Source organism: Eubalaena glacialis, chromosome 4, assembly GCF_028564815.1.
Source record: "Eubalaena glacialis isolate mEubGla1 chromosome 4, mEubGla1.1.hap2.+ XY, whole genome shotgun sequence".
NCBI classification, from domain to species: Eukaryota; Metazoa; Chordata; class Mammalia; order Artiodactyla; family Balaenidae; genus Eubalaena; species Eubalaena glacialis.
This window is the reverse complement of record NC_083719.1, coordinates 171,524,807-171,552,756: the sequence shown is the minus strand read 5'-3', so window position 1 is coordinate 171,552,756 and position 27,950 is coordinate 171,524,807. Positions and strand designations below refer to the sequence as shown.

The window sequence follows — 27,950 nt, the reverse complement described above, 5'->3', positions numbered from 1 at the left end:
AGAAGGGGGTGTCACCAGGTCCCTGAGGGAGGAACTCTGGCCTCCCTTCTGGGCTAAGTGAACCAGAGTCAGAAATTCATTTTAACTTTTCAGATCGTTGTAGAGCTAGTTTTGTCTTCCCACGTGCTCTTAGATGGATGTTTAAACCCTGTTTTGGGGTAGAGAGATGATCATTATCCGCGATTTGCAAGGCTCGACACAATTGGGCCAGGTGTGCTTTGGCTGCCAGAATCCATGTTCTTAGCACTAAATTAATTTAACAGTTGCTTACCAAGTGCATTGTTCTGAGCGCTCCACAAATTAAAATGAACTCCTTTAATCCTCAAAGAGATCATGGGTAGTTAAGTATTGCTCCGTTTTACAGGTGAGGAGCAAACGGGCACAGAGAGGGTCCTTTGCCCAAGGCCACACACCTGGTTGGGGTGGAGCCAGGATTTGAATGGAACCCATGTTGTTAATCACTACTTAATCAGGACCCTTCCCTTTCTATCCTTTACAGCCTTTCCTCCAAGGCCGTCTCCTCTGCCTTCCTTGTACTCTGGTCTCCCCTCCCACAGGCTCCAGGTTGGTGGGTGGGCCTGGGCTCCCAGGCCAAACAGCAGGTGGGGGTGGGAGGGCAGCCCTCCCAGGGAGATTGTAGAGGAAGAGACCCTCAGAAGATTCAGGCTGGTTTCTCAGGTTTGTCCTCAAGTGAGGAGCCCTTTCAGGGGGTCTCTGTGTCCTGTTTCTCTTCCTTTTGATGTGGGTCCCCAGAGAGGCCACGTTCACTATGCCAAGGCATCCTCAGGTGTGATTCATGTGTGCATGCTGCCATCCCTGGAACATGATCCTCCTGTGGATAACAAAGCAAGGGGACATACCAAATGGAAAAACATGGTGTCCTTAAATCCTTCAGAATTCTGCTAACCTTGACTTTGGAGATTAAAGATAATACCAAAGAGCTCACCCAGCTCAACATGGCTCCCAGGCAGGGTGGGCCTGATCTCGGGAGACAGCAGTGAGTGGTGGCTTAAAGCAGGATCTTAGTCCCCTGCCCAGGAATTGGACCTGGGTAACCTGGGTGAAAAACCAGGAATCCTAACCGCTAGACCACCAGGGGCCAGAGGCTAGAAGCAAAGTTCCCCTGGCTCTTGCCCCATTTGAAAAATGAATTTCTCAATGAGGCAAAAACTGTAAAAAAACAAGTACAAAGTTTATTATCAGAGACACAGCATAACATGTGGGAGAGAACACAGAGAAACTGTTGATTTATTTAAGACAGGAGCAAGGCAGAAGTATACACCAGGAGAGAAAGGGTGTAGGTGTTCTCCCTAGTGGGGAGGAGCCCAGTAAAAAGACAGTTAAATCATTTATATAGGGCAGTTTTTCCCGGTCTTTGTTTACCTTTGGCCAATTATCTTGTTTCTTTTCCCACACCTGACCTGCCCTAGGACCCTCCCCATATGCGTGCATGACATTTTGCCAAGATGGATTCCAGCATAGAGGCCTGTGGGAGTTTTGGCATCACCTATTGTGGGGTGGCACCCCCTCCTTTTTGACCCCCTAGGAGCCTTTCTGCGCATGTGTAGTCAGGGAGGTCTCCTTGATCTCAGGAATGGTCATCTTATCTCTTTACTCCAGCAGAGCTCAGCTTCTGCCATTCACTTTGGCCTTGGAGTGTCTGGGTGAAAAAAAGCTCCAGTTTCACTCCACTTGACAAACACCAGCTGTCCAGCCCAGGGGCCCATCTACCTCCTACCTCAGGCCCTCACTGAAACGTCGGGGACCGACTGGCAAGGTGCTTGCAGGTTGCAGGTCCCTGTGGGCGGAGGGTTTGTCCGCGTCTCAGCTGCCTACAGGAGGCCTCACGGGGACCTGGTGTGTTTGTGGGCCCAGAAACGGCTTGGGCCATCCCACCACTCCTGCGCCTTGGCCTTGGCCCTTCAGCCTCTGCCAGTGACCCAAAGCCCTTCCTCCTCCATTTCCTGCCATTCTCTCCAACCACTGCTGTTTCTGCCTTCCCTCCACTGCACAAGTCTCTCGGCCTAGGTCCTCTTCTCTTATCTGGGTCATTCAGGTGGGATTTTATTTGTGGGCTGAGTCATCCCGGTGTGGACAGATGTGTTGGATAGAGTGTCTGGCCAGGGTCCCCCTGAGCCTTGGGTTGATCCCCTGGGATTTGTTCAAAACCGGACCAAGGCTGGGGGTCGCACCTGGGGGCGTGGTAGGGGGCCAGGTGTAGGGCTGACGGCGGAGTTGAGGATGGGAATTGGGACCGGTGGAGGTGGGGTGGGGGGAAGGGGAGCTTGGGGGTGTGTGTGCTGGGTTTAGATTGTTAGATACAACAACCTTGTAAAGTGAAAGGTATCATTTCCTTTTTTTCTTGTTACGGAAGCAAAATATATTCATTTTAGAAATCAGAAAGCAGGTAATAAAACATTCACACGTACATACCCACCCCCAGTCCCGTCTCTGTTTACTCCTATCAGGCTTCTTTCTCCCATATGTAGATAAATAGGTAAATCATCTATAAAAGCCATAAATTTACATAAATATTTATTTAGCTTTCTGTAAGTTAAACATTTATGTATAACCATGTCAAATATTCACCTTCACCATAATTTTAATCATTTACCCTCTTCCTTAAATATCTTTAACAAACACTTGGGACTCCAGGCTACCTGAAAGGATTTCCTTAGAGATCAGGGGTTTGCCTACAGCCCAGCTGGGGCCTTGAATCTCTGTCTGTTCTCCCACACACCCTCCACCTACGAGCAGAGGTCAGGGCCCTTGCTGGTATGGGGACAGACACCGTATCTCCTGTCTTGAGGCACAGAATCTTGCTTGACTGCTTTCCATTGCTTCTGCATTTTCTCACTTCGCTGATTAAATTTGCTCTTTGGAACTCAGGGAAGGCCTAGATAGCTAAAGCTTTTTCACAACAAGAGTGGGGGTGGTGGAGATCTGTCCCCAGAAAGGCCCCACGGGGTCCTGCTCTGTTTCACAGGGATCTGTGTGTCCCTTCCAGGAGATGCACTTGTATTAAAAGCAGCAGACTTTTACCTTATAGTGTATCGAGTCTGGTAGCCGAAACACAGAAACCCAACACGATGGTGGCCTAAATAAGATGTTTTAATTCTCATTCACTCAGAAGTCCAGGTGGGTGGTATTTTGAGGCTGCTACAGCAGATTCACACCCACCAAGAACTGAGTCTTCCATTTCTTCATCCTACCATCTTCAACACATGGTTCCCAGCACCCAGTCAGAGATGGTGCCCTGGCTCCAGTCAGATAGGAAGGAAAGAGAAGGGGAGGGCAAGCCTCTTTCTTTTTAGAATGAAACCTAGAATTTGTGCATATCTCCTTCCCGCATCTCCCAGTCACCAGAACTTGGTCTAGTCCCCCCATTTGCAGGGGAGACAGGGAAATGGAGTGGCAGCCATGTGTTCAGCTAAAACTTCTCTTACCATGGTGGTACTAGCCACCTTGGCCTACATGAAATCATGCAGTGGGCAGGAGTGAGGCCCCAGGTCATGAAAGGGGAGCTGGGTTCTGCCTCATTTGCTGGACTGCACAAATTCTGAGCCTTGAGCTGTGTGGAGCTGCCTTGTAAGAAGTCCAGTGACCCTGAGACTGCATTGCTGGAGAGGCTACAGCCACATTGTATATGCAGCCCGGGGGGGTCCTTGGACGTCTGCTGCCCTGCTGACACCTACCTGAAACTGCATGGGACACCCCAAGTGACAACTGCCCAGCCAAACACTTCCTGAATTTATGACCCACAAATAGGGAGCAAAATAAAACAGTTGTTTCATGATGCCAAGTTTTGGGGTAGTTTGTTAAGGGACAGTGGTACCTGGTGGTCTTAGGTACTATGTTCTGTCACTGAAATGTAAGATTTTATGTAACCAGAAGGGAATGTTTAAACAAATATTTTGAGAATAAGAATTTTTAAACATTTACTCATCAATCCCTAGGGGTGAGGATATTGCTATCTAGGAGACTGGCTCTATTTTTTAGGTAGAAGTGGTCCTTGAATTAATAGATGTGAATATCTTTTTTTTCCTCCCCAAGCTTTTTTTTTTTTCAAATTTATATTCAAAATACTCCCCAAGTTGTTATTATGAAAATTTTCAAGCCCATAGAGAAGTTGAAAGACTAGTACCAAGAAGACTCATATCCCTTCCATTGAGATGATATGACAATTAATATTTTGTAATATGGCAAATATATATAACTTTCTATACCATTTGACAGAAAGTTGCAGAATAAATCTTATTTTCACATAATTTTTCTGATCTTATAAGTAGTGTATATTTTCATTGTATAACTCTTGTAAGATGTAGAAAAATAAAAAGAAAACAAAGTTCATCCCTAACCCCACTGCCCAGATTAACTGCCTTGAGGCAAGTTTTTAATTTGCATTTGGTCTTCATTGGGCAGGGGCGCCCTCTGCTGACAGTAGTGTGAATTGTCAGGGAGTGGAATTTTCATTTACATAGTCTCTTGGGGATTTTGGTTGCATTGATTCCTCAGATTTATGAATAAATCAAGAAACCTGAGTTTCTGAAACTGCAGACCTGAGCCCCATGGCCACCTACCTGGGGATTTCATCAAAGTCTTGGGCGAGGGGCTTCCCTGGTGGCGCAGTGGTTGAGAATCTGCCTGCCAATGCAGGGAACACGGGTTCGAGCCCTGGTCTGGGAAGATCCCACATGCCGCAGAGCAACTAGGCCCGTGAGCCACAATTACTGAGCCTGCGCATCTGGAGCCTGTGCTCCGCAACAAGAGAGGCCGCGATAATGAGAGGCCCGCGCACCGCGATGAAGAGGGGCCCCCACTTGCAGCAACTAGAGAAAGCCCTGGCACAGACACGAAGACCCAAAACAGACATACATAAATAAATAAATAAATAATTTTTTAAAAAGTCTTGGGCGAGGCCTCACCTGAAACAGCTAGTCTGATCTACCATTCCTTGTTCTATTGCTCCCTTTTATTGTCCATAATAGATGGACATCCAGCCCCAATCCACACCCTCGCAGTTCTACATCCGGTTACACGGCACACACATGTGGTTCCAACACCTCTCTCCCCAAACTGAACTGACTGTTTTTTCCTAGATTCTTTTTTTCCCCTTCCTTTGATTCATCCTCCCTATCCACTTTTCTCCAACCACATCTTGTCTTCTTTATACTTCCCACCTTCTAGGGCCTCTGGTGTAAATTCACTTCACATTTGTTCTTTTTTCTATCAACTTCTGCCTTACTGAAAATTAGCAAATTCACTTATTCACATTTATACAACAAGGCCTCTATAAGATTTATAAAAAGAATATTCTCCTTCTCTCCCTTTCTATTCTTCCCTCCCTCCCTCCCCATAGGAAGTCACACTTTCCCTGGAAGTGGTATTCTGCCTGTTGCTTCAGGAGTTCCAAATAGCCATCGCAGTGAGCTCACACTGAATTACCTTGTTGTCTGCCTCCATTCCACGCTCGACAGGAACTGAAGTGATTTTAAAGTTACAGTAAATGAATAAAGTAATTAAACATTTTCAAGGTTGATTGTCATACCCCTTCTATCAGGAAAAATTCAAGGAAAATAGTCTGGCTTTGTGGTAAGAGTGTGGGGAGAGGAGTGAAGGAGGGAATGAGCATTTGAACATTCCAAACACTGGAAGCATCAATGTAGAGTGGGCTGACATGCAATGAAGAGATGGGACCGTGTCGCTCTCAGCTTTTTTGGCCAACAGTCTTGTCTTGTTGCCTCACTTTGCCTTATGTCACACAGCTCCTTCTCAAGGGGCTCCAGAGCCTCATGCTATGCAATTTGAAACAATCTCAAACCCTCTGCTTGTTTGGCACATGGAGATCCATGACACGACATCTAGAGGAGATGCATCTCTCTCAGTGCTCTCCATTTAAGCTGACCTGGACCTGCTCTCATCTTACCTCCACTAGCAGGTGGGAAGCCTTCTTAAATACCTGACCTCTGCCACTGCTCACAATGTCAGATCCAGTTTTCAGTGGGTACCAGACAACTGCCCTGCCCCAGGCCGCACAGAGCTCTTTGAGCTACAAACGTGTGGAAGTAGACAAGCTCCACCTAGACAGGTCTCCGACCCCCGTTCTTGTTTTTCAAAACACCCTCCTTCCTGGTCTACTCCGATGTTCGGCAAAGTCACGTAGACAGGGAATACTTTGTTTTTTTTAATTGAAGTATAGTTGATTTACAGTATTATGCTAGTTTTAAGTGTACAACATAGTTATTCGATATTTATGTAGATTATACTCCATTTGAAGTTGTTATAAAATATTGGCTATAGTCTCCATGCAACATATTACATTGTATCTTATTTATTTTATACCTTGTATTTTGTACCTCTTAATCCTCTACCCCATATTGCCTCTCCCTCTACCCCTTTTCCTACTGGTAACCGCTAGTTTATTCTCTGTATTTGTGAGTCTGTTTCTGTTTTATTACATTCATTTGTTTGTTTTTAGATTCCACAGATAAGTGAAAACATGTACTATTTGTCTTTCTCTGACTTATTTCACTCAGCATAAAACTCTCCAGATCCATCCATGTTGTTACAAATGGCAAAATGTCATTCGTTTTATGGCTGAGTAATATTCCATTTTATCTCTATCTATACCTATGTGTATAACTAGGTATATAATTATATGTATAACTAGATATATAATTATATGTGTGTGTATATATATATATACCTAGGTATATAACTAAATATATATATCACATCTTCTTTATTCATTCAACCATTGATGGACACTTAGGTTGCTTCCAAATCTTGGCCATTGTAAATAATGCTGCTATGAACATTGGAGTGCATGTATCTTTTTGAATTATGGCTTTCGTTTTCTTCAGATATATACCCATGATGGAATAGCTGGATTTTTAGTTTTTTGAGGAAACTCCACACTGTTTTCCGTAGTGGCTGTGTTAATTTACATAACCGCCAACAGTGTATTAGGGTTCTCTTTTCTCCACATCCTGCCAACACTTGCTATTTTTGGTCTTTTGATGATAGCCACTCTGACAGGTATTAAGTGATATCTCATTGTGCTTTCGATTTGCTATTCCCTGATGGTTAGTATGTTGAGCATCTTTTCGTGTGCCTGTTGGCCATCTGTATGTCTTTTTTGGAAAAATTTCTATTCAGGTATTCTGCCCACTTTTTTTTCACTTTGATCTCTCAGATTCCTTTTTTTAATTAAAAAAATTTGAAGTATAGTTGATTTACAATGTCATGTTAGTTTCAGGTGTACAGCAAAATGATTCAGTTATATACATGCATATATCTATATACATATATATTATTTTTCAGATTCTTTTCCCTTATAGGTTATTACAAAATATCGAGTATAGTTCCTTGTGCTATACAGTAGGTCCTTGTTGGTTATCTATTTTACATATAGTAGTGTTTATGTGTTAATCCCAACCTCCTAATTTATTCTTCTCTCCCTTTCCCCTTTGGTAACCATAACTTTGTTTTCTATGTCTGTGAGTCTATTTCTGTTTTGTACATAAGTTCATTTATTTGATTACACATATAAACAATATCACATGTTTGTCTGGTTTACTTCACTTAGTATGATAATCTCTAGGTCCATCCATGTTGCTGCAAATGGCATTATTTCATTCTTTTTATGGTGGAGTAATATTCCATTGTGTATATATACCATATCTTCTTTCTTTTTTTTTTTTTTTAGAAGGACAATACCATTTATAACAGCTCCAAGAAAATAAATACTTAGCTATAAATCTAACAAAACGTATATAGGATCTGCATGCTGAAACTACAGAATGCTGATAAAAGAAACCAAAGATGTAAATAAATGAAGAGATACATCATGTTCATGGATTAGTAGACACACTATCATAAACATGTGAATTCTCCCCAAACTTATATAGATTTAATGTAATTTCAATCAAAATCCCAGCAGTGTTTTTGTATAGATAAGCTGATTCTAAAATTTATACAGAAAGGCAAAATTGATAGAAAAGCCAAAATAATTTTGAAAAGAATAAAGATGGAGAAATCACACTACCAGATTTTTAAGACTTATACAAGCTACCGTAATCTTGACCATGTGGTATTGGTAAAAGGAGAGACCCATAGATCAGTGAAACAGAATACAAAGTCTGGAAATAGACCCATACAAATATGGCTGATTGACTCTTGACAAAGATACAAAAGAAATTCAGTGAAAAAGAATAGTCTTTTAAACAAATGGCTCTAGAACAACTGGACATCCATCTATATGCTCCCCAAAACAAAAAACATAAACCTCACATTTAAAAAAAAATTAACTCAAAACAGATCATAAGCCTAAATGTAACATATAAATCTATAAAATATTTAGAAGAAAATATAGGAGGAAATCTTTGAGAACTGGGGCTAGACAAAGATTTCTTAGACATGAAGCCAAAAAAATACAATCTATAAAAGGAAAAAAAGTTGATAAATTGGATTTCATCAAAATTAAAATTTTTGTTCTATGAAAAATACTGTTAAGTGAATGAAAAGACAAGTTGCAGACTAGGAGAAAATACTGCAAGGTACGTATCTGACAACAGATTTGTATCCATAATACATAGAGATTCTAAACACAACAGTAAGAAAACTAACGACTCAATTTAAAAATGAACAAATGAGCGACTTCCCTGGTGGTCCACTGGTTAAGACTCTGTGCTTCCACTGCAGGGGGCATGGGTTTGATACCTGGTCCCCTGGTTGAGGAACTAAAATCTCACATGCCATGTGACACGGCAAAAAAAAAAAAATCACAAGGCACATGAAGAAAGAGGGAATCGCGGCCCAATAAAAAAGGAACCAAAAAAAAAAAAGAACAAATGAGTTGAACAAACACTTTGCCAAAGAAGATACACAGATGGCAAGTAAGCACATGAGCAGATGTTCACCATCACCAGCTATTAGGGAAATGCAAATTAAAACCATGATGAGAATTCACTACGCGTCTATTAGAATGGCTAAAATAAGAAGCACTGACAATATCAAGTACTAGTGAAGATGCAGCGCAACCTGTAACTACCTTTTTGCTGAATAACAATTTTTTTCTCAAACACACTATAAAAATACACACTATATAAATTTTTTTTTAAATGAGGTTAGACCTCTTTTTTTTTTTTAATTTATTTATTTTTTTATTTATGGCTGTGTTGGGTCTTCGTTTCTCTGCGAGGGCTTTCTCTAGTTGTGGCAAGTGGGGGCCACTCTTCATCGCGGTGCGCAGGCCTCTCACTATCGCGGCCTCTCTTGTTGCGGAGCACAGGCTCCAGAGGCGCAGGCTCAGTAATTGTGGCTCACAGGCCCAGTTGTTCCGTGGCATGTGGGATCTTCCCAGACCAGGGCTCGAACCCGTGTCCCCTGCATTGGCAGGCAGACTCTAAACCACTGCGTCACCAGGGAAGCTCTATAAATATTTTTTTTAAAGAAGTTTTTTCTTTTAATAAATTTATTTATTTATTTATTTATTTTTGGCTGTGTTGGGTCTTCGTTTCCGTGCGAGGGCTTTCTCTAGTTGCGGCGAGCGGGGGCCGCTCTTCATCGCGGTGCATGGGCCTCTCACTATAGCGGCCTCTCTTGTTGCGGAGCACAGGCTCCAGACGCACAGGCTCAGTAGTTGTGGCTCATGGGCCCAGTTGCTCCACGGCATGTGGGATCTTCCCAGACCAGGGCTCGAATCCACGTCCCCTGCATTGGCAGGCGGATTCCCAACCACTGCACCACCAGGGAAGCCCTATAAATATGTTTTTATAAGAGGTAATATTTTGACATTGACATTGTGGTTTCAGGCAAAGACACACTCACCAGTTGACTCAACACAACAGTTTCTCATCAGAGAACATATGGAACAAATTTAAATTCGCACCGTATTTGAATGAACTGTAAAATGATTTTCTTTGCATGGTGGAATCTTCTAGATTTCAGCCTGTTGTGTGCATTCACTCTTTACTCATTTTAAAAAGCTCTCTTATATTCAGCCTTGATTTTGTCCTAAAGCAGGGTCAGCAAACATTTCCTGTAAAGGTTCATAGTAAATATTCTCAGCTTTGCGAACCATAAGGCCTCTGTTGTAACTACTTAACTCTGCCCTCAGCAGAGTAGCCAGAGACAACAGGCATTCATTTCTACTGGGCGGGTTCCAATGAAACTTTACAAAAAAGGACTGCGACTTGATTTGGCCCATAGGCCCAAATTCACCAACCCCCATTCCAGGGGCTGGAGTAGGAGATGATGAAGCTGTGGCACGTTTAGAACATGGTTGGCAGCGATGGGACAGGGCCAGCTTCCATGGACACTAAGCATTTAATTAGCATCTCAACTACTTGCATGTACTGGTCCTGAGGGAGTTTCAAGAGGTGGCCCCTTCCTAACCCAGATCTCCTGCTTCAGCAGCACGTCCACGTTCTTAAGTCCTTTCACCATCCGTGCAGCAAGGGTGGGTGGAGCCTGAGGCGTGGAGGGGCTGAGGGCCTCTCTTAAGCTGCAGAGCTGTGTCAAGAGCCCAATTCTCCTGACCTCAACTCCAGGTCTTACCACTGAATGAGCCCCCCTTTACAGGCAGGGCGCTCCCCAGAAAAACAGGAAGTATCGTCACCTGTCCCAACATGAAAGGAACTGAAGTGTTTCTCAGGGTTGTCCAGGGCTGGCATCAGAATCACCCACTCCATCGGCATCTCTGGGGGTGGGACCCAGGTGACCTTGACGCACACCCCAGGAGAATAAGCAGTTCCTATTCCTCCAGCCCATCCAGCGGCCCGAGACAGGGCCAGGGTCCAGGGCTTTCTGCAGAGAAGCCCAGTCTTCATGATACTCACAGCAGGCTTGAAGGAATAGACTTTATTACTCTAGCTCTCAAACATTAGAGGCTAAAATTCAGCTGAACTCTAACAATCTATTTACAGAGTGCTGTCAGCAGACCAGGCAAGGCTGGGCCTGGGTCTTCCCCGAACACCCAACAAGCTCAGCCTCCCGACAGGCCCGAGCCGCTTTCCACCTGTAGCACACAGAGGACATTTATATACACTTGACTGAACCCTCAGCCACAGGATACCAGGCAGGATGGCATCAGACCAACAGAGACACAGACAAACAGACACAGATGAAGGCTGAGACTGCTGAGCAGGCCCGAGGGCCTGGCTCAGTGCTTCTTCGGGCTGTAGGCCAGGCTGCCAGGGACCCTGGTGCCCTGCAGGGGCGGCGAGTTCCACACGGCAGAGCTGGTGCGCTTATGGCAGCGGGGCTTGCTCTTCTTGAAAATGTCCTCCAAGTCCAGTGGGAGAATGGTTCTGAAGAGCTCCAGAAGGTTCGGGGGGTGGTAGTACTGCTGTATGACGGCCTGGCTAAGCTGGGTGCCTCTGGCCCAGTTGGGGATGGGCTTCCGGGGATGGGCCTCGTCATCGGTGGAGTCATCGCTGTTCAGATCCATCCCGTAGTTAAGTGGGTTGATCTTGGGGCGGGGTCATTTGCTGCAAGGTACAAGCTGGAGATTGCACGTCCACGGTCACGTTCAGGCTTTTGCTGGCCACCGCGGCCTCCTTGGCTTTCTTCTCCGGCTCCTCCTGCAGCCGCTGCTCAGCCAGGCGCTGCTGTGCTTCCTTTTTCTTCTCCTCCAGCTCCCTCTGCAGCCGCTCCTTCTGTAGCCGCAGGACCTTCTCCCTCTGCTGCAGCTCCCTCTCGGCCTGGAGCCGCTCCTGCTCCCGCTGCCGCTCCTGCTCCGCCGCCAGGCGCCGCTCCTGCGCGCTGCTCCGCCAGCCTCTTGGCCTCGGCCGCCTTCCGCAGCCGCTCCCGCTCCCGCCGCCGCTCCTGCTCCGCCGCCAGGCGCCGCTCCTGCGCGCTGCTCCGCCAGCCTCTTGGCCTCGGCCGCCTTCCGCAGCCGCTCCCGCTCCCGCCGCCGCTCCTGCTCCGCCGCCAGGCGCCGCTCCTGCGCGCGGCTCCGCCAGCCTCTTGGCTTCGGCCGACTTCCGCAGCCGCTCCCGCTCCCGCTCCCGCCGCCGCTCCTGCGCGCTGCTCCACCAGCCTCTTGGCCTCGGCCGCCTTCCGCAGCCGCTCCCGCTCCTCCTCCTTCCGCCTCTGCAGCAGCTCCTGGTGGCGCCTCTCCTCCTCCTCCTGCCTCTTGAGCGCCTCCACCTCCTCCATCTTCTCGGCCGCTGCCTTCTTCGTGGCCTTCTCCTCGGCCAGCCGCTCCTCCTTGGCCTTCTCCGTCTTCTCGTCGATTTGAGCAAACTTCTGCTCGATCTGCCTCTTCTTCTCCTGCTTCATCCGCTCCACCCTTTCCCGGGCCTGCAGCACCTTAGGGAGGCGCTCCTCACGCTTCAGCTTCACCGCCTCCAGCCGCCGCCGCTTGTCCTCCTCCACCTTCTGCCCGCGGAGCTGCTCGGCCTCCTCCTAACGCCGCAGCTTCTCCAGGCGCTGCCGCTCCTCCCTGGGGTCCACGCGCAGGGGAGCGTTGCGCTTAATGAAGGATTTCATGATGCTGCTGTTGGGGGTCGGGGTCGGGGTCATGAGCATCTCGTTCCTCTGCACGGCGTGCAGGAAGGTCCGGAGGGGCCGCACCACCTCGCTGGCGGGACAGGGCGGGGAAGGGGTCTTGCTGCTGGGGGGCTGCAGCCCCTCATCCTCCAGCTGCTGTTCCTCGTCCAGCTCACCCACTGCCTGCTTGTAGCTGCGCTTCCTCCTGACACTCTGAGGCGGCTCCTTGGGGCCATCTGCTTGGTCGGTCTCGGCCTCCTGCCGCCCTTCAGAGGGCGTTCCCTGGCCACCGGCTGCAGGCTGCGAGCCGGGCATGCTAATGGCGATCTTGGTGGCACTGCGGAGCCGCAAGGCACTGCCATTGTTCTTGGGGACCTCCGGCTCGGCCTCCTCCTCTGGCTCAGCTTCCTTGCTGGGCTCCTCCGCCTTGGGGCTCGCTTTCTGGGGCACCTCGACATTCAGGAGCCTCTCCAGGTAACTGTGGCAGATGATGCGGGCGGAGGCGGCCGGCTCTTTGGTGGCCTTCCTGGCAATCCTTCTGCTTGATCTTCGGACGGTGCTCTCCTCTTTGGAAACCAGGGAGCCATTCTGGGCCAGCGGGACCTGGGGACCCGGGGAGGACGGGGCGATCAGGCTGCGCCGCACTGACCCGCGGTCCACACGGGAGCCCGTAGGCGTGGAGAAGTTATCCCGCAGGATGGGAGCCAGCACCCGCTCCCGCCACGGGGAGGCCGGAGAGCTGGGCGAGTCCTGCGGGCCTGGGGAGGTCGCCACAATTCTGAGCTTGGAGGCGGACCTTTCTGCCCCGCCCCCTCGGCCCTTGGGGTCCTGGGGTGTAGTTATCAGGGAGCTCACGGTGACAGATTCCAGTCTTCCGGCCTCTGGCTTCTGGGGTGTTGAGTCCTCCTCCGAGGTCAAGGTGATCTGGGAGGCCGAAGCCGTGGCCGGAGCCGGGGTGGGGGACGGAGCCTGGGCAGACTGGAGCTGGCTGAGGTGCTGCTCAGCGCTCCGGCGCTCGCGATGCCAGTCTCCACCACGGGTACCAGCTGGCACTGGGCCAGGCTCTCCTTGGGCTTCTTGGTCAGCACCGTGGGAGACTCAGGGGTGGGCGAAGGAGCGGCTGCCGCGGAGGTCGCTGCAGCTGCGGCCGCAGCACGGGTCACCCGCCGCAGGACGGAGCCGTTCTCCCCCACCACTGTGTCCAGCCTCACCACCTTGTCCTTGCTGCGGAGGTGCCGGGAGCTCTGACGGCTGCTCCGCGTCTTTCTGTGGGACAACCTTCTCCGGATGGGGTATCTGTTTTCATCTTGAACATAAGAAATCCGTCTCTTTTTCCGTCGGTTCTTCTGAGAAGGTGTTTTGGGCATCAGCTCGGGCTCTTTGCTGAATTATCTGGTGAACGTGCACTCGGCCTCCTCCTCGATCTCCTCCAGCCACACTATGTCCTTATTGTCCACGTTGCAGACAAGTTCCATGAGCTTCTGGTCACAGAGCTCCAGCAAGTGAATGGGCCCTGGGGCTGTCGTCCCCATGATGGCTCTGTTCGACTGCACCGTGTCTCCTAAGTGCTGCTCCGATCCAAGTCCGGGGCCCTTCCCAGCACAGATCTCAGCCCGCCCGAGTTCCACTGCTCCCGGCCTCCAAAGCTCGCGGCTGCAAGGAAGCAACCTACCATATCTTCTTTATCCATTCGTCTGTCGATGGACATTTAGGTTGCTTCCTTGTCCTGGCTATTGCAAATAGTGCTACAATGAACGTTGGGGTGCATGTGTCTTTTTGAATTATGGTTTCTCCAGATATATGCCCAGGAGTGGGATTGCTGGATCATAAGGTAGCTCTATTTTCAGTTTTTTAAAGGAACCTCCATACCGTTCTCCATAGTGGCTGTACAAATTTACATTTCCACCAACATTGTAGGATGATTCCTTTTCCTCCACACCCTCTCCAGCATTTATTATTTGTAGACTTTTTCATGATGGCCATTCTGACTGGTATGAGGTGGTACCTCATTGTAGTTTTGATTAGCATTTCTCTAATAATTAGCAGTGAGCATTTTTTCATGTGCCTGTTGACCATCTGTATGTCTTCTTTGGAGAAATGTCTATTTAGGTCTTCTGCCCATTTTTTGACTGGGTTGTTTGTTTCTTTGATACAGAGTTGTATGAGCTTTTTGTATATTTTGGATATTAACCCCTTATTGGACATATCATTTGCAAATATTATCTCCCATTCAGTAGGTTGTCTTTTTGTTTTGTCTATGGTTTCCTTCACTGTACAAAAGTTTTTAAGTTTAATTTGGTCCCATTTGTTTATTTTTGCTTTTGTTTCCCTTGCCTGAGAAGACAGATCCCCCAAAATATTGCTAAGACTTATGTCATAGAGTGTACTGCCTATGTTTTCTTCTAGGAGTTTTATGGTTTCTGGTCTTACATTTTCAGGTCTTTAATCCATTTTGAGTTTTTTTTTTTAATACAGTTTGAAAAAATGTTCTAATTTTATTCTTTTACATGTAGCTGTCCAGCTTTCCCAACACCACATATTGAAGAGACTCTCTTTTCCCCATTGTATATTTTTGCCTCCTTTGTCATAGATTAATTGACCATAGGTGCATGGGTTAATTTCTGAGCTCTCTATTCTGTTCCATTAATCTATGTGTCTCTTTTTGTGCCAGTACTCTTTTGACTACTATAGCTTTATGGTATAGTATAAAGTCAGGGAGCATGATACCTCTAACTTTGTTCATTTTTCTCAAGATTGCTTTGGCTATTTGGGGTCTTTTGTGATTCCATATGAATTTTAGGATTATTTGTTATAGTTCTGTGGAAAATGTTATGGGTATTTTTATAGGGATTGCACTAAATTCTTAGATTGCTTTGAGGAGTATGGACATTTTAACAACATTAATTCTTTCAATTCATGAACAAGGGATATCTTTCCATTTATTTGAATTATCTCCAGTTTCCTTCATTAGCATTTTATAGTTTTCAGAGTATAGATCTTTCACCTCCTTGGCTAAGTTTATTCTTTGGTATTTCATTCTTTTTGTGAATGGGATTGTTTCCTTGCTTCCTTTTTCTGATAGTTCATTATTAGTGTATAGAAAACAATAGATTTATGTATATTAATCTTGTCTCCTGGAACTGTACTGAATTCATTTATTAGTTCTAATAATGTTTTGATGCAGACTTCAGGGTTTTCTATATAAAGTATCATGTAATCTATAAATAGTGACAGTTATACTTCTTTCCTTCCAATTTGTATGCCTTTTATTTATTTATTTATTTTTTTGGTCTGATTGCGACATTAAATAGAAATGGTGAGAATGGGCATCCTTGTCTTGTTCCTGATTTTAGAGGAAAAGCTTTAGCTTTTCACCATTGAATAGGATATTATCTATAGGTTTGTCATAAATGGCCTTTATTATGTTGAGATATGTTCCCTCTATAGCAACTTTGTTGAGAGTTTTTATCATGGATGGATGTTGAATTTTTTCAGATACTTTTCCTACATCTATTGAGATGATCATGTGATTCTTATCCTTTCTTTTGTTAATGTGGTGTACTGAATTGATTGATTTGGGAATATTGAATAAATCCCATTTGATTATAGTATATGATTGAATTTACTTTGCTAATGTTTTGTTGAGGAATTTTGCACCTATAAACATCAGATATATTGGCCTGTAATATTCCTTTTTTTTCATGTCTTTGTCTGGTTTTGGTATCAGGGTAATGATGACCTCACAGAATGAAGTTGGTATTTCATGGAAACAGAAATGACAAGAAAGCAGGGTTAGCAATACTCATATAAGACAAAATAGACTTTAAAACAAAGTCTATAATAATAGACAAAGAAAGGCATTATGTAATGATAATAGGATCAATACAAGAAGAGGATATTACACTTGTTAACATATACACACCCAATACAGGAGCACCTAAATATGTAAAGCAAATACTAAGAGACATAAAGGGAGAAATTGATGATAATATAATAATTGTAGGGGACTTTAACACCCCCACTGACATCAATGGACAGATCATCCAGACAGAAAATCAATAAGGCTACAGTGGTCTTAAATGACACAATAGATCAGTTGGACTTAATTAATAGCTACAGGACTTTACATCAAAAACCAGCAGAATACACATTCTCTTCAAGTGTACATGGAAGGTTCTTCAGGATAGATCACATGCTTAGTCACAAAACAAGCCTCAACAAATTTAAGAGGCTAGAAATTATATCAAGCGTTTTTTGTGACCCAAATGGTATGAAACTAGAAATCAACTAGAGAAAGAAAAATGGGAAAAGAACAAGCATGTAGAGACTAAACAACATGCTACTAAAAAACCAATGGGTCAATGAAGAAATCAAAGAAGAAATCAGAAAACACCTTGAGATGAATGAAAATGAAAACACAACTTTCCAAAATCTATGAGAGTTCTAAGAGGGAAGTTCATAGTGATACAGGCCACCCTCAAGAAACAAGAAAAATCTAAAATAAACAACCTAACCTACCACCTAAGATAATTAGAAAAAGAAGAACAAACAAAACCCAAAGTCAGCAGAAGGAAGGAAATTATAAAGATCAGAGCAGAAATAAATAAAATAGAGATAGATAGAAAACAATAGAAAAGATATATGAAACCAAGAGTTGTTTTTTTTAAAGACAGACAAAAATTTATAAACCTTTAGCCAGGCTCACCAAGAGAAAAAGAGAGAGGACCCAAATAAAATAAGAAATCATACAGGAGAAATAACAACTGATACCATAGAAATACAAAAAATCATAAGAGAATACTATGAACAGTTATATGCCAACAAATTGGACAACCTAGAAGAGATGGACAAATTTCTAGAAACATAAAGTTCTGCCAAGACCGATTCAAGAAGAAACAGACAATTTGAACAGACTGTTCACTAGAAGTGAAATTGAATTTGAAATTTAAAAAACTCTTAGAAAACAAAAGTCCAGGATCAGATAGATCACAGGGGAATTCTACCAAACATATAAAGAAGAACTAATACCTATCTTTCTCAAATTTTTCGAAAAATCAAAGATGACGGAACACTCCCTGATTAATTTTATGAGGCCACCATTACGCTGATACCAAAACCAGACAAAGACACTACGAAAAAAGGAAAATTACAGGCCAATATCTGATGAATATAGATGCAAAAACCCCCAACAAAGTATTAGCAAAACAAATACAACAATACATAAAAAGGATCATACAGCATGATCAAGTTGGATTTATTCCAGGGATACAAGTGTGGTTCAACATTCACAAATCAATCAATGTGATACACCACATTAACAAAAGCAAGGATAAAAATCACACAATCATCTCAATAGACACAGAAAAAGCATTTGACAAAATTCAACATCCATTCATGATAAAAGCTTTCATCAAAGTGGGTACAGAGAAACATATCTCAACATAATAAAGGCCATTTACAACAAACTCACAGCCAATATAATGCTTAATGATGAAAAGTTGAAAGTTTTCCCACTAAATTCAGGAACAAGGCAAGGATGCTCACTCTAACCACTTCTATTTAACATAGATTTGGAAGTTCTAGCCACAGCAATCAGACAAGAAAAAGAAATGAAAGGCATCCAAATTAGAAGGGAAGAGGTTAAACTGCTGCTATTTGCAGATGACATTATATTTTATATAGACAATCTTAAAGTCTCCACCCCAAAACTATTAGAAATAATAAATTAATTCAGCAAAGTTGCAAGATACAAGATCAATATACATAAATCTATTGCTTTTCTATACACTAATAATGAACTATCAGGAAAAGGAAGCACAAAAAAATCCCATTTAAAGTCACATCAAAAAGAATAAAATACCTAGTAATAAACTTAACCAAGGAGGTGAAAGATCTGTATGATGAAAACTATAAAATGTTGATGAAGGAAAGTGAAGATGGTACAAAGAAATGGAAGCATATCCTGTGTTCATGAATTGGAGGAATTAATATTGTTAAAATGTCCATAATCCCCAAAGCAATCTAAGGATTAAGTGCAATCCCCATCAAAATACCCATGACTTTTTCACAGAACTATAACTAATAATCCTAAAATTCATATGGAACCAGAGAAGACCCCAAATAGCCAAAGCAATGTTGAGAAAAAAAGCACAAAGCTGGAGGTATAACAATCCTAGACTTCATACCATACTACAAAGCTACAGTAATAAAAATAACATGGTATCAACACAAAAACAGACACGTAAATCAATGAAATAGAATAGAGAGCCCAGAAATAAACCCCTGCACCTATAGTCAATTATTCTATGACAAAGGAGGCAAGAATATATATAATGGGGAAAAGATAGCCTCTTCAACAAGTGGTACTGGGAAAACTGGACAGCCATATGTAAAACAATGAGATTAGAATCTTCCCTCACATCATATACAAAAACAAACTCACAATGCTTTAAAGACCTAAATGTAAGAACAGAACCATAAAAGTCCTAGAAGAGCACATAGGCAGAAAACTTTTTGACATAAATCATAGCAATATTTTCTTGGATCTGTCTCCTAAGGCAAATGAAATAAAGACAAAAATAAACAAATGAGACCTAATTAAGCTTAAACATTTTTGCACAGCAAAGGAAATCATTGACAAAATGAAAAGACAACCTACTGAATGGGAGAATTTATTTGCAAATAATATGGCCAACAAGGGGTTAATATCCAAAATATACAAACAACTCATACAACTCAATATCAAAAAAACCCAAACAACCCAATGAAAAAATGGGCTGAAGATCTGAATAGACATTTTTCTATAGAAGGCATACAGATAGCTAACAAGCACATGAAAAGACACTGAACGCTGCTGATTATTAGAGAAATGCAAATCAAAACAACAATGAAATATCACCTCAGAATTGCTATCATCAAATGTCTACAACAACAAATGTTGGATAGGATGTGGAGAAAAGGGAATCTTTGTACACTGTTGGTGGGAATGAAATTGTGCAAAAGTGTCAGGAAGCCAAAGAGTGCACTGCCCGATGTTTTATATTAGAGGAACAAAGTTGTCCCTCTGAAAAAGCGGGGAATAATAATTTTCTAAGGGTTTTATGGGCTGTGTAGCCATCACAAGTCAATGCTTTAATGATCCAAGGGACCTAGTTAAGACAGTTGCCTTAGTCTCATATGTTGGAGAAAACTTAATTCAGGGTTAGGATAAGGTTAGGATAAGGTGCTGGGAGTTTAGACCTCTGGAAAGCAAGAGAGTTAATGGAGAAGGATTAATAAACACTGAAATCTCCTGGCTTATAATTGGTATCCTGGGAACAGAGAATCAGAAGAAAAAGTCCTTTTTGTCCAGACCGGGGTCTTGTTATGTAGTAACAAGAGTGGATGTACCTAATGAACAGACATAAAGAGCTGTAAACATCTCCTCTGCTGCAGTCCCTGAGCTTGTATAACCTTGGCATGGACAAGACCCAGTTGTTGCTTTTGGAGTCCTAAGTCTGACTAAAGGACCAATGCTTGACCCCCTTCTGCTGTCATCTGGGGACAGAGCTTCAGTCTCCATTATCAACCATCCAAGAATGGATTCAGACTTCCACACGGAGACCTTCCTCTCAGAGTTCCCATGCAGGAGATTCCAAGAGCCCAAAAGACACTGCAGGAAAAGGTCAGAGAGAATATTTACCAGAGGTCACCTGAGAACCATTTCAGCCTAGCCCAGAGCCCAGAGACCACTATGGTTGTTCGCTTACTTGATTAAATATCAATGTATTTTTATGATGCTAAAAAGAGAAGTGAACACTGAAGTCAGTAAAGCAATGTTCAGTGATACCAATTAAATGACAGGAATGGAAGCCCAATTAGAAGAGGGATGAAAGGCATAAACTGCTTCCAGTAAAAGTGAAACAGTGTCCTATATCTTATTAATTAACTGGAGTATAAAAACAGGGCATTAGCGATGGAGGCATATAAAACATAGTAAGGGCATTTCTTTTTAATTTTTGTGACAGGGTATATTTGACCATGTTTCCATATTGATGAGAAAGATCCACACCAAGGAATTATTGCAAATGCATCCTTGAAACAGCAGTTGCAAAAGGCATACCCTTCACATTATCTTCTGTGAAAAAATTGAAAAAAAAATTAAGATATGAAGAAGAGTGTACTAATGACCTTACTTTGCAATTGTTTCATTACCTCTGAGGCTGAATATGTATGTGGATTTCTTAGCCATTTACTTTCTCTATCTCCTAATATCTGTGTGAATCCTCTTTTGTCTAGTAGGATCTGTGAACTTTTATTCCTCTTTTTAAGTGCAATCTCTCAAACAGAGAATTCAAGTTTTTCAAAAATTGGCTGTTTGATTTTAGTTTTTTTAAATGTAAGTATAGACGTATTTAGAGGAATTGTGAGTGTATGTAAATTTTGTATAGGCACATCTACCAATGTCATACTGTGTTCTCTTCATTGCTTTTCTTTTTTTTTTTTTTAACATCTTTATTGGAGTATAATTGCTTTACAATGGTGTGTTAGCTTCTGCTTTATAACAAAGTGAATCAGTTATACATATACATATGTCCCCATATCTCTTCCCTCCTGCATCTCCCTCCCTCCCACCCTCCCTATCCCACCCCTCTAGGTGGTCACAAAGCACCGAGCTGATCTCCCTGTGCTATGTAGCTGCTTCCCACTAGCTATCTATTTTACATTTGGTAGTGTATATGTGTCCATGCCACACTCTCACTTTGTTCCAGCTTACCCTTCCCCCTCCCCGTATTCTCAAGTCCATTCTCTAGTAGGTCTGTGTCTTTATTCCCATCTTGCGCCTAGGCTCTTCATGACCAATTTTTTTGTTTGTTTTTTAGATTCCATATATATGTGTTAACATACGGTATTTTTTTTTCTCTTTCTGACTTACTTCACTCTGTATGACAGACTCTAGGTCCATCCACCTCACTACAAATAACTCAATTTCGTTTCTTTTTATGGCTGAGTAATATTCCATTGTATATATGTGCCACATCTTCTTTATCCATTCACCTGTTGATGGACACTTAGGTTGCTTCCATGTCCGGGCTATTGTAAATAGAGCTGCAATGAACATTGTGGTACATGACTCTTTTTGAATTATGGTTTTCTCAGGGTATATGCCCAGTAGTGGGATTGCTGGGTCGTATCGTAGTTCTATTTTTAGTTTTTTAAGGAACCTCCATACTGTTCTCCATAGTGGCTGTATCAATTTACATTCCCACCCACAGTGCAAGAGGGTTCCATTTTCTCCACACCCTCTCCAGCATTTACTGTTTGTAGATTTTTTGATGATGGCCCTTCTGACTGGTGTGAGATGATATCTCATTGTAGTTTTGATTTGCATTTCTCTAATGATTAATGATGTTGAGCATTCTTTCATGTGTTTGTTGGCAATCTGTATATCTTCTTTGCAGAAATGTCTATTTAGGTCTTCTGCCCATTTTTGGATGGGGTTGTTTGTTTTTGTGTTATTGAGCGGCATGAGCTGCTTGTAAATTTTGGAAATTAATCCTTTGTCAGTTGCTTCATTTGCAAATATTTTCTACCATTCTGAGGGTTGTCTTTTCGTCTTATTTATGGTTTCCTTTGCTGTGCAAAAGCTTTTAAGTTTCATTAAGTCCCATTTGTTTATTTTTGTTTTTATTTCCATTTCTCTAGGAGGTGGGTCAAAAAGGATCTTGCTGTGATTTACCTCATAGATTGTTATGCCTAGGTTTTCCTCTGAGAGTTTGATAGTGCCTGGCCTTACATTTAGGTCTTTAATCCATTTTGAGTCTATTTTTGTGTATGGTGTTAAGGAGTGTTCTAATTTCATTCTTTTACATGTAGCTGTCCAGTTTTCCCAGCACCACTTATTGAAGAGGCTGTCTTTTCTCCACTGTATATTCTTGCCTCCTTTATCAAAGATAAGGTGACCATATGTGCGTGGGTTTACCTCTGGGCTTTCTATCCTGTTCCATTGACCTATATTTCTGTTTTTGTGCCAGTACCATACTGTCTTGATTACTGTAGCTTTGTATTATAGTCTGAAGTCAGGGAGCCTGATTCCTCCAGCTCCACTTTTCTTTCTCAAGATTGCTTTGGCTATTGGGGGTCTTTTGTGTTTCCATACAAATTGTGAACTGTTTTGTTCTAGTTCCGTGAAAAATGCCAGTGGTAGTTTGATAGAGATTACATTGAATCTGTAGATTGCTTTGGGTAGTATAGTCATTTTCACAACGTTGATTCTTCCAATCCAAGAACATGGTATATCTCTCCATCTGTTTGTATCATCTTTAATTTCTTTCATCAGTGTCATAATTTTCGCATACAGGTCTTTTCTCTCCTTAGGTAGGTTTATTCCTAGATATTTTATTCTTTTTGTTGCAATGGTAAATGGGAGTGTTTTCTTAATTTCACTTTCAGATTTTTCATCATTAGTGTATAGGAATGCAAGAGATTTCTGTGCATTAATTTTGTATCCTGCTACTTTACCAAATTCATTGATTAGCTCTAGTAGTTTTCTGGTAGCATCTTTAGGATTCTCTATGTATAGTATCATGTCATCTGCAAACAGTGACAGCTTTACTTCTTCTTTTCCGATTTGTATTCCTTTTATTCCTTTTTCTTCTCTGATTGCTGTGGCTAAAACTTCCAAAACTATGCTGAATAATAGTGGTGAGAGTGGGCACCTTGTCTTGTTCCTGATCTTAGTGGAAATTGTTTCGGTTTTTCACCATTGAGGAGGATGTTGGCTGTGGGTTTGTCATATGTGGCCTTAATTATGTTGAGGAAAGTTCCCTCTATGCGTACTTTCTGGAGGGTTTTTATCATAAATGGGTGTTGAATTTTGTCGAAAGCTTTCTCTGCATCTATTGAGATGATCATATGGTTTTTCTCCTTCAATTTGTTAATATGGTGTATCACATTGATTGATTTGCGTATACTGAAGAATCCTTGCATTCCTGGGATAAACCCCACTTGATCATGGTGTATGATCCTTTGAATGTGCTGTTGGATTCTGTTTGCTAGTATTTTGTTGAGGATTTTTGCATCTATGTTCATCAGTGATATTGGCCTGTAGTTTTCTTTCTTTGTGACATCTCTGTCGGTTTTGGTATCAGGATGATGGTGGCCTCATAGAATGAGTTTGGGAGTGTTCCTCCCTCTGCTATATTTTCGAAGAGTTTGAGAAGGATAGGTGTTAGCTCTTCTCTAAATGTTTGATAGAATTCGCCAGTGAAGCCATCTGGTCCTGGGCTTTTGTTTGTTGCAAGATTTTAAATCACAGTTTCAATTTCAGTGCTTGTGATTGATCTGTTCATATTTTCTATTTCTTCCTGGTTCACTCTCAGAAGGTTGTGCATTTCTAAGAATTTGTCCATTCCTTCCAGGTCGTCGATTTTATTGGCATATAGTTGCTTGTAGTAATCTCTTATGATCCTTTGTATTTCTTCAGTGTCAGTTGTTACTTCTCCTTTTTCATTTCTAATTCTATTGATTTGAGTCTTCTCCTTTTTCTTGTTGATGAGTCTAGCTAATGGTTTTTCAATTTTGTTTATCTTCTCAAAGAACCAGCTTTTCGTTTTAATGATCTTTGCTATTGTTTCCTTCATTTCTTTTTCATTTATTTCTGATCTGATCTTTTTGATTCCTTCCTTCTGCTAACTTTGGGGATTTTTTGTTCTTCTTTCTTTAATTGCTTTAGGTGTAAAGTCAGGTTGTTTGTTTGGGATGTTTCTTGTTTCTTAAGGTAGGATTGTATTGCTATAAACTTTCCTCTTAGAACTGCTTTTGCTGCATCCCATAGGTTTTGGGTCATCATGTTTTCATTGTCATTTGTTTTGAGGTATTTTTTGATTTCCTCGTTGATTTCTTCAGTGATCTCTTGGTTATTAAGTAGTGTATTGTTTAGCCTCCCTGTGTTTGTAGTTTTTACAGATTTTTTCCTGTAATTGATATCTAGGCTCATAGCATTGTGGTCGGAAAAGATACTTGATACAATTTCAATTTTCTTAAATTTACCAAGGTTTGATTTGTGACCCAAGATATGATCTATCCTGGAGAATGTTCCATGAGCACTTGAGAAGAAAGTGTATTTTGTTGTTTTTGTATGGAATGTCCTATAAATATCTTGCCTCTTCGGCAGCTCCAGAGTTTTTCCCGGACTCCCTCCTGGCTAGCTATGGAGCACTAGCCCCCTTCAGGCTGTGTTCACGCAGCCAACCCCAGTCCTCTCCCTGGGATCCGACCTCCAAAGCTGGAGCCTCAGCTCCCAACTCCCACCTACCCTGGCGGGTGAGCAGACAAGCTTCTTGGGCTGGTGAGCGCTGGTCGGCACCGATCCTCTGTGCGGGAATCTCTCCGCTTTGCCCTCTGCACCTCTGCCCCTGTTGCTGTGCTCTCCTTCATGGCTCCAAAGCTTCCCCCCTGCCACCCACCATCTCCGCCAGTGAAGGGGCTTCCTAGTGTGTGGAAACTTTTCCTCCTTCACAGCTCCCTCCCACTGGTGTAGGTCCCATCCCTATTCTTTTGTCTCTGTTTTTTTCCTTTTTCTTTCGCCCTACCCAGGTACATGGGGAGTTTCTTGATTTGGGGGAGGTCTGAGGTCTTCTACCAGCGTTCAGTAGGTGTTCTGTAGGAGTTGTTCCACATGTAGATGTATTTCTGATGTATTTGTAGGGAGGAAGGTGATCTCCACGTCTTACTCTTCTGCCATCTTGAATGTCTCTCCATACGTGACTTCTGAAAAGCATCATTTAGTGCCTTCAATTTTAACCTCCATTTCAGGCACTTTTTTTTTTATATCAGTACATAATATTTACTGAACACTTGGCATGTGCCAGGTATTGTTCTAAGAGCTTAATTTTCATGAGCTCATGTGCTCCTTACTGTGTGAGGATGATACTATTTTCATCCAAAAATTTTTTAACATCTTTATTGGAGTATAATTGCTTTACAATGGTGTGTTAGTTTTGCTTTATAACAAAGTGATTCAGCCATACATATACATATATCCCCATATCTCCTCCCTCTTGCATCTTCTTCCCATCCTCCCTATCCCACCCCTCTAGGTGGTCACAAAGCACCGAGCTGATCTCCCTGTGCTATGTGGCTGCTTCCCACTAGCTATCTATTTTACATTTGGTAGTGTATATATGTCCATGCCACTCTCTCACTTCGTCCCAGCTTACCCTTCCCCCTCCCCATGTCCTCAGGTCCATTGTCTATGTCTGTGTCTTTATTCCTCTCCTGCCCCTAGGTTCTTCAGAACTTTTTTTTTTTTTTTAGATTCCATATATGTGTTAGCATAGGGTATTTGTTTTTCTCTTTCTGACTTACTTCACTCTGTATGACAGACTCTAGGTCCACCCACCTCACTACAAATAACTCAATTTTGTTTCTTTTTATGGCTGGGTAATATTCCATTGTATATATGTGTCAGGCACTTTTTTTTTTTAATTTTTACTTTATATAGGAGTACAGTTGATTAACAATGTTGCATTAGTTTCAGGTGTACAGCAGAGTGATTCAGTTATACATATACATGTATCTATTCTTTTCAAATTCTTTTCCCATTTAGGTTATTACACAATATTGAGCAGAGTTCCCAGTGTTATACAGTACCTCCTTGTTGGTTATCCAGTCTAAACATAGGTGTGTACATGTCAATCCCAAACTCCCCATCTATCCCTCCCCCCCCCACCCTTCCCCCCTGCCAACCACAAGTTCACTCTCTAAGTCTGTGAGTATGCCTCTGTTTTGTAAATAAGTTCATTTTTATCATTTTTTTAAAGATTCTGCATATAAGTGATATCATACGATACTTGTCGCCCTCTGTCCAACTTACTCCACTTAGCACAATAATCTCCAGGTCCACCTGTGTTGCTGCAAATGGCGTCAGGCACTTTTTTTAAAAGCACATATTGGATAAGTCAATGGAGAAGGAGGTGCAGTTCTGGCATCTCCACCTGTGTTTCTTGGCTGTGTGAACTCCTTTAACAGGTGTAAATTCAGCTTGGTTGGAGTCAGGTGGCTTATAGGACACAGCATTTGACTCCTGCCAAGAGATATCTGGACAGTCTTGACTAATGCCTTTGGCGGGTTCTTTTGGATCCATCTCCATCAACAGGGATTTCGCAAGGCTCATGAAGGACTTTGCACTGAGGGTGGAGTATGAGGCACAGGATGAGAGGACTTTGAAGAAGAGGACAATGGAGAGGAAAACTGGTTTTCTGCTCAGAAAGGAATGACGCACTGGGAGAGCTATCTAAAGGCCCCAACAAAGATGACCCTGTGGACTGAGCCAATGGCACTGTACTTAATACTTGTGTTACTGACCAGGGTTCTTGGCCTTCCCTTATCAATAGAAATTGATAAGAGGCCAGACAGGAAATTCCGGCAAGGCTTTACTGGGGCTCCTGCTGCAGCAAGGGGGAGCAAAGGCAAGTAACATGTTCCCTTGCTCACTCTCAGGGGGGTGGGGTGCTAGCTGATTCCTTATATGGGGTGAGGGTAGGGGCGTGTCCAGGGGTCAGTCTGGAGAGGTGGCTTAGGTGGTTTGCCCACCCCTTTGATGGTGTTGTGTGCAGAGGGCATGCACAGTACCCTGCTTTTGTTCCCAGCTCTTTGGAAGTGGCATTTGGGTTTTTGGTCTCTTTGTATCTTGTCCATAATTTGCCCCAACTGCACGTGCATGCAGGTATTTTCAGTCCCTTATAGTTTCTTTGTATTTTGTTGCTGGAGGAGTCATTTGTCCAGGTGCAAGCACTGCAGTAAAGGGTCCCAGGTCCCAGATCCCAGCCTCTCTCCCTTGCACTGCCAGAGGAGTGGGCTCCAACAGCTTTACAGTGCTGGAAAGTATGTGAAGGAAAAGGAACCCTGGTGCATTGTGATGGGAAAGCAAATTGGTGAAGCCACTCTGAAAAACAGTATGGAGGTTCCTCAAAAAATTTAAAAATAGAACTACCATATAATCCAGCAATATCACTTCTGGGTATATATCTGAAGGAAATGAAATCACTTTATCAAAAAGCTGTCTGCACTCGAATGTTCAATGCATCATTATCCATAACAGTCAAGATATGGAAACAATCTAGGTTTCCACTAGCAGATGGATATAGATAGATATAGACATATATAGCTATAGATAGGAAATATACAGGACTATTATTCAGCCATGGGAAAAAATAAATCCTGCCATTTGCCATAACATAGATGTACCTGGACTGCATTATGCTAAGTAAAATAAACCTGCCAGATAAAGACAAATACTAATAAGATCACCTATATGTGGAATCTAAAACAAAAACAAACAAACAAACAAACAATTACGCAGAAAGTGAACGTAAAATAGCAGTTTCCAGGAGCGGGGGTTGAGGGAAATGGGGAAATGTTGGTCAAATGGTAAAAACGTTCAGTTACATGTTAAATAATTTCCAGAGATCCAT

At 42.8% G+C, this 27,950-nt stretch overlaps 1 protein-coding gene across 1 annotated transcript; it reads right to left on the bottom strand.

Annotated features, from left to right (window-relative positions):
- Nucleotides 1-11,164: 11,164 nt before the first annotated feature.
- On the bottom strand, nucleotides 11,165-14,027 carry LOC133090246 (inner centromere protein-like). The gene is given in 6 exon segments (XM_061188592.1): nucleotides 11,165-11,480; nucleotides 11,482-11,766; nucleotides 11,807-11,863; nucleotides 11,901-11,926; nucleotides 12,028-13,514; nucleotides 13,517-14,027. Coding segments are annotated over 6 exon segments (2,682 nt in total).
- Nucleotides 14,028-27,950: the final 13,923 nt, after the last annotated feature.